At 38.3% G+C, this 6,647-nt stretch overlaps 1 protein-coding gene across 1 annotated transcript; it reads left to right on the top strand.

The window, feature by feature from the left end:
* Positions 1-231: 231 nt before the first annotated feature.
* Positions 232-5,652, top strand: LOC130716582 (somatic embryogenesis receptor kinase 2). Its single transcript, XM_057566552.1, has 11 exons — positions 232-741; positions 1,268-1,400; positions 1,524-1,595; positions 1,737-1,880; positions 2,383-2,454; positions 2,554-2,625; positions 2,703-2,815; positions 3,323-3,454; positions 3,538-3,879; positions 4,557-4,951; positions 5,086-5,652. Exons 1-11 carry the CDS (start codon positions 657-659, stop codon positions 5,398-5,400), a joined length of 1,875 nt encoding a protein of 624 aa, XP_057422535.1. The 5' UTR covers positions 232-656; the 3' UTR covers positions 5,401-5,652.
* The last annotated feature ends 995 nt before the right edge of the window (positions 5,653-6,647 follow it).

Raw genomic sequence — 6,647 nt, 5'->3', positions numbered from 1 at the left:
TAATAAACATTGGGGCAAAGGTGACATGGCAGGCTCATAACATTGGTCATTGGACCCACCAAACTCACTCTCACAGTTTGACCAAAAAAACGGGGTTTTGCCTCCTCAGGAGTCACGTCACTTTCCACGTTGTAGCGCGAATGCGTTTTTGACTGCGTTCGGGCAGCGGTCAGCACCGTTCGGGCAGCCTCTTTCGCTTTCTCTCTCTACACTCTCTCTCTCACCCTCCGTGTGTTGTTGTCTATTGTGTGTGCAGTGCACGCTTCACTCCAAAAAGATAACACTCTCATCTCACCAGCTAGCTTCACAAAGGGAGAGACTGTCTCTGTATCTATCTGTGTTCTCCACAAGCTAGCTAGCTAGCTAGCTTCATAGACAGTGAAAAAAGGGTGAAAAGGGTTTTTCAAGTGGGGGAAATGCTGTGAATCTTTTTGGTTGAAGATAACTTTTTCTGATTTGTTTGGGGTTTTTGGAATCTGGGTCAGTCTCAAAGTGGAGTCTTTTGTTGAGATCGGGTGAGAGTGGTGGGGATTTGGGGGTTAGGGTTTGGTGGCATTTGGGCTTGTGGTGGTGGTGGAGGAGGAGGTTTGTGTTTGTGATGGTGTATTGGGGTGTGTGGTACTATTTGGATCTGAGGTTATTGATTTTATAGTCAGATGGAGAGAAAGTTCTGTGCTTTAGCTTTTATTTGGTGTGTCTTGCTGGTTCATCCACTATGGCTGATTGCTGCTAACATGGAAGGTTTGTTTATTTATGGGATGGAATTATTGTCTGTTTAGCTCATTCATTTATTCCTTTGTAACAAACTTAATCAGAAAAGGAAACTTTTTTCTAAACTCATTTGAGATTTTATTGAGTTGTGTAAATGAGATTCATTTCCTTTCCTTATTCAGGTTATGTCTTATGTGTCTTGTGTGTGCTGCTCTCTTTTGGTTTTTCTATCATTATCCCCTTTGCTTGTTGGTATGTAGAATGGATGTTGTAGAACTGATCAATTGGAATCAATTTTGTTTTGAAATAGCAAGTCTTTAAGAAATTTTAGCCTCATGACTCATGTAGTACTTTTGAAGGCAATGCCTTCATGCTGGCTACCCTTTGAGGTGCTCTGCATATGGATTATGCTTTCTGCAATTCAAACGAAGAAATGAATGATTATTAGTCATATGGGTAGTAGTAACATTGTCAATCATGGAATTTGCCAGACCCTTCCAATTATGTTACAAATTGTTCTTGTGTTTCTGATTATATGTTCTTGTGTTTTGAACAGGTGATGCATTACATAGCCTGAGGACAAATTTACAAGATCCTAACAATGTTTTGCAAAGTTGGGATCCTACACTTGTCAATCCATGCACATGGTTTCATGTAACATGCAACAATGATAACAGTGTCATAAGAGTGTAAGCTGCTTGTTCTTTACAATCGTCACAGATTTGCTCATACTTTCCAAACAACTTCTTCTCAGAGAACGACTTTCTAATGTTCACTTCTGTTTTTTTTTTCTTCCCTTTGGTTGATGTCAGTGATTTGGGAAATGCTGCTTTGTCTGGTCAACTTGTTTCACAGCTTGGCCAACTCAAGAATTTGCAGTATTTGTATGTTATCATGATCCAATGCTCTTTTCCTTTTATCATTATAATTTTCTATGGGCTTGGTTAATAAGTGATAACTATTGTTTCAGTTTTCTTGTTTCTCATTTATTTTTTTTTCCCTATTGTTTTCTTGTTACATAACAGGGAACTTTACAGCAATAACATTACCGGCCCAATTCCAAGTGACCTGGGGAATCTTACTAACCTGGTGAGCTTGGATCTGTACCTAAACCGTTTCACTGGCCCTATCCCAGATTCGTTGGGCAAGTTGGCAAAGTTGCGTTTCCTGTGAGTATGCCTATTTTTTGTGCTAAATTTCATTCTTTTTGTTCATGATACTTCTTTTGTGTTGTATACATTGTTTCTCTTAGTGTGTATTAGGAAATAAATATGCTCTCAAGTCAAGTTTTATCTTACTGAGGTCAGATGTTGACGTGATTAAAGAACTTCTATAAGAAATTTGAAATTTGAAGCTACATTTGGAGCGTGCTACATCCATAAAGACTGATTTGGTGTGAATTATGTGGATGTTGACTGCTGAAAAAAAAATAGCAGTATTGAAATCTGTTTTATCATTTATTTTTGGAAATATAAACCATTAAAGAGAACATGTTACTGAAATAGAAGTGAACCGGTAAAGTGAAAAAACACTTATGTTACTTAATTTGCTATCGTTTTAGTGAATAGTATAAGCATGTGTTCCGGCGTTCGTGAATCTCCATTTTCTTATTTATCTGGGTATCGGGATAGATCTTAATACTGCTCTTCTGGTATGTTTGTCTAAGGATAGCCGGCTTAACAACAACAGCCTGAGTGGTCCTATTCCCTTGACACTGACTAATATTTCTTCTCTCCAAGTTCTGTAAGTGTTACTTCATCTCAACATATGCATTTCATTTCTCTCTTCATTACTTGTATGCTATACTAATATAATTTTTTTTACTTGATTCTTCAAATGTAGGGATTTGTCTAATAACCGTCTCTCAGGTCCGGTTCCTGATAATGGCTCCTTCTCATTATTCACTCCTATCAGGTTTCTGACTTAACTTTTGTGTTATCCATTGGTTTGATTTGTAAAATTTACTGACGGAGCTTTCTTTCTGCTTTCAGTTTTGCAAACAACTTGGGTCTGTGTGGACCAGTAACTGGGCACCCTTGTCCAGGCTCTCCTCCATTTTCTCCTCCGCCTCCATTTGTCCCACCACCCCCAATTTCTATCCCAGGTAATCTTTTCTCTGCTGCATGCTCTTAATTATAAATGTTATTTTCTTAGCCTCGATTGTAACTTAAAGCATGGGAAATTGGGAAGGGCAATTGCTATTTTTTAAGAAGGGTTTCTTCTAGGGGCTCACTTTTTTAACTTTTTTCAATGAACTGATCGTTAGTTATGGGTGTAAATATTATGTTTTTCACTAGCTCTTCTGTTCCTTTGTGAGATAGTTTCTGTTGTTTTACATAGGTAATGTCTGTAATAGGTTTTTGTTTTTCTTTGGCGGGTTTGGTTTTGGCATGACGCTGTGGCTTTATGGTCTGTCCTTTGTCGGGAGGACTTGTATCTCGGCTCGATTATTATTCAATATATCTCTGGCTTCGGAAAAAAAAGTGGTTGTGATAGGTTTAAGATCTGTTTATGCTGCTACATGGTTTTTATTTGTATATGTATGTATGTGATGATAAACATGAAGAGAAGAGAAGCACTGATGTTTCAACCTTCCTATATCCAATTGCAGGAGGTAATAGTGCCACTGGGGCAATAGCTGGAGGAGTTGCTGCAGGTGCTGCTCTATTGTTCGCTGCTCCTGCAATTGCATTTGCATGGTGGCGTCGAAGGAAACCGCAAGAATATTTCTTTGATGTGCCTGGTGAGAAATCCTAGTTGAACGACAACTGCATTAGTTGAATTTGTTTGAAGGATAGATTTTGATATCCTTGCATATATTTGCAGCTGAAGAGGATCCTGAAGTCCATCTTGGGCAGCTTAAGAGGTTCTCATTACGAGAACTGCAAGTTGCAACCGATACTTTCAGCAATAAGAACATTCTTGGGAGGGGCGGATTTGGTAAGGTGTACAAAGGACGCCTGGCAGATGGCTCATTGGTTGCTGTCAAAAGATTGAAAGAGGAGCGCACACCTGGGGGAGAGCTTCAGTTTCAGACTGAAGTAGAGATGATTAGCATGGCTGTGCATAGAAATCTCCTGCGCTTACGTGGGTTCTGTATGACACCAACGGAAAGGTTACTTGTGTATCCGTACATGGCTAACGGCAGTGTTGCCTCGTGCCTAAGAGGTGAACCCTCTGCTTCTTTCTTGCACTTGCTATTTCTTGTCGTGGCATGTTCAAACAATCATAATGAAAAGGAGAAAAACTTCACGTCTGTGCGCCTGTGGTTTGTTCAAGTCAAAACTTTTGGTTTAACAGAAACCCCTAGCTTCCAAACCTGTAGAGGTCTTTATGGCTTTAGCTCTTTTTCTTATTTGATGTCCGTACATCCTTCAAAGCATAGTTTCTTGGCCATCTTTGATTTTTTTTTTTAATTGTTTGTTAACTGCCAAACTTCACTTTAAATCTGATGATCCTTCAGCTTGGAGAAAATATTATCTAGGCTTTTTTTTGGGGGAGGGCTGGAGTTTCTATAGGAAAAGTGTATTCCCCAAATTCCCATAATTCAATCCAACAAGAGAAGAAAAAGCAAAAACACAAGTAAATGAACTGGTTTTTATAGATATATTAGCTTCAATGCCAAACTTGAGGAAACTCCAAGGTGTATAGTACTATAGTGACAGATCTATGCCTTGTGCCTCATAAGGTTTTTTTTTTTTTAATTAAAGAATCGGCGAGTGAAATGTAACTTAAGCTAGACCACAGGTAAGGAAACTTGTACTGTGAACCCATCTATACTGATTGTATGCTAAACGTTTCAGTATTTATTATTTTCTTGTGATTTTGTATTTGCATTTTTCTAGAGCGTCCTCCGCATCAAGAACCCCTGGATTGGCCCTCAAGGAAAAGAATAGCTTTGGGATCAGCAAGGGGTCTATCGTATTTGCATGATCATTGCGACCCAAAGATTATTCATCGTGATGTGAAAGCTGCAAACATATTGTTGGATGAGGAGTTTGAGGCTGTTGTTGGGGACTTTGGTTTGGCAAAACTAATGGATTACAAGGACACCCATGTGACAACTGCAGTACGGGGCACAATCGGGCATATAGCTCCCGAGTACCTATCTACTGGTAAATCTTCAGAGAAAACTGACGTTTTTGGTTATGGTATCATGCTTCTGGAGCTGATTACTGGACAAAGAGCTTTTGACCTTGCTCGGCTTGCAAATGATGATGATGTTATGCTGCTTGATTGGGTATGTTTAATGCAAAAACATGTCCTTCTGTTTCTGTGAATCATAGTTTACCTTTAGAGTTAAATCTCATGCAACCCTTCAGTAATTGTCAATAATGTAATGTTGAAATTTGACAAAGCTGAACATATTCATAGGTAAAAGGTCTTCTGAAAGAGAAAAAGCTTGAAATGCTGGTTGATCCTGATCTACAAACCAACTATATAGAAGCTGAGGTAGAACAGTTAATCCAGGTTGCACTGCTCTGCACACAAGGTTCCCCAATGGAACGACCAAAGATGTCGGAAGTGGTGAGAATGCTTGAAGGTGATGGCTTGGCAGAAAGATGGGATGAGTGGCAGAAAGTGGAAGTTCTCCGCCAGGAATCGGAGCTGGGCCCTCATCCCAGTTCTGATTGGATTGTTGACTCAACTGAAAATCTACATGCAGTTGAATTATCTGGTCCAAGGTGACCATGGCATAGTAGTAAGAAAGAAAGAAAAAAGAATGGAATTATTTATGACTTATTTTTTAACTATAAAAGCTTTTTTTCTCTTTCTTTTTTGGTTTCCTGAAGTACCATGTCCTCTTGTAAGTTCACTGCATTGTATTCATTTACATTTGTGCATAGGGGTCGCTTTGTCAAGTTGCAATTTGTATCATCTGCTGCAGTTTGATGAAGTGATGTTTACTTAGATGAGCAATGGCAGCTTAATCTTTTTGCACACCCATGTCTCATACTTTTTCAATCTGGAATTTTTACTTATCTCATTTCTTGTGTGTGTTTTTTATGATGAATCTATGATCCATACCTTAAAGTTGTGGGATGGACCAATTTTCATCTGAGCACAGCTACATATCATGAAACTGGATATTTCCACCAATCAGATCATTTATCCAAGGTGAAGTCTCATGAGAGAAAACTTACAAAGCAACAAACTATTTTACACAACACTCGTAGTTTCGTTTGGGATAGCTTCATAATAATGAGCATTTTCCTTTTCATATAGATGCATCAACACCCTATTATTAAAAACATTTTTTAAAACATAAATAAGTATAAGCTACTGATTGGAGGACCCTTTTGGGAGAGCTTATAAACATCTCATTTGAGCTTATGCTATAAAATAAGTTTCTTTGTGTGCTTTTGACAAAGCTAATCGAAATAGCTTATAAGCCCTTCATAAGTTCTTTTTAGCTTATTTCCATGAGGAACAGCTTATGCAAACCTGTTAATGAGATTCTCTTTTCGAATCCTACAACCCCCTGTTTTTCACATTACATTATTTTCCCCGCTAAAATATTTTTAGAAACCTTAAAGTAATACAGAACATGTTCTCCCTCTTCTATCCCTAACAGAGACTTCGTTCTTCTCTTTCCTCTCTTCCAATAATGTGTGCCTCCCGCTCTCTGGCCGAGCCTCTTCTCCTCTACACCAAAGGTAAACATCATTCTTTTCCTTCTATTTTCCCTAAAAATCTCAGCTCGTGTTTTTGAGGTTTGAAGGATTTCAGCAATAACTAATAAGCAAAGACTCTTGTATCATTACATATAATTTGAGGTTGTCAAATAAATCATCTATGCATAGCCTCTTTCTGGGCATGCCCCATAACATGTCCTAGTTTGTGCTCTCATAAGCCAGATTGTCTAATTTTATATTTAGCTTCTTTTTCTGGAATGAAACATTCTAGAACACAAATTTTAATTTTTAGTTTATTTG

The sequence above is a fragment of the Lotus japonicus genome, chromosome 5 (genome assembly GCF_012489685.1).
Source record: "Lotus japonicus ecotype B-129 chromosome 5, LjGifu_v1.2".
In the NCBI taxonomy this organism is placed as follows: domain Eukaryota; kingdom Viridiplantae; phylum Streptophyta; class Magnoliopsida; order Fabales; family Fabaceae; genus Lotus; species Lotus japonicus.
This window is presented reverse-complemented; position numbering and strand designations above follow the sequence as displayed.

Excerpts from the sequence above, each read along its gene's own strand:
- LOC130716582 (XM_057566552.1), top strand. The coding sequence starts at position 657 with ATGGAGAGAAAGTTCTGTGCTTTAGCTTTTATTTGGTGTGTCTTGCTG. Across the intron at positions 742-1,267 it reads GATTGCTGCTAACATGGAAG|GTGATGCATTACATAGCCTG; the intron begins GTTTGTTTATTT and ends TGTTTTGAACAG. Across the intron at positions 3,880-4,556 it reads TGTTGCCTCGTGCCTAAGAG|AGCGTCCTCCGCATCAAGAA; the intron begins GTGAACCCTCTG and ends GCATTTTTCTAG.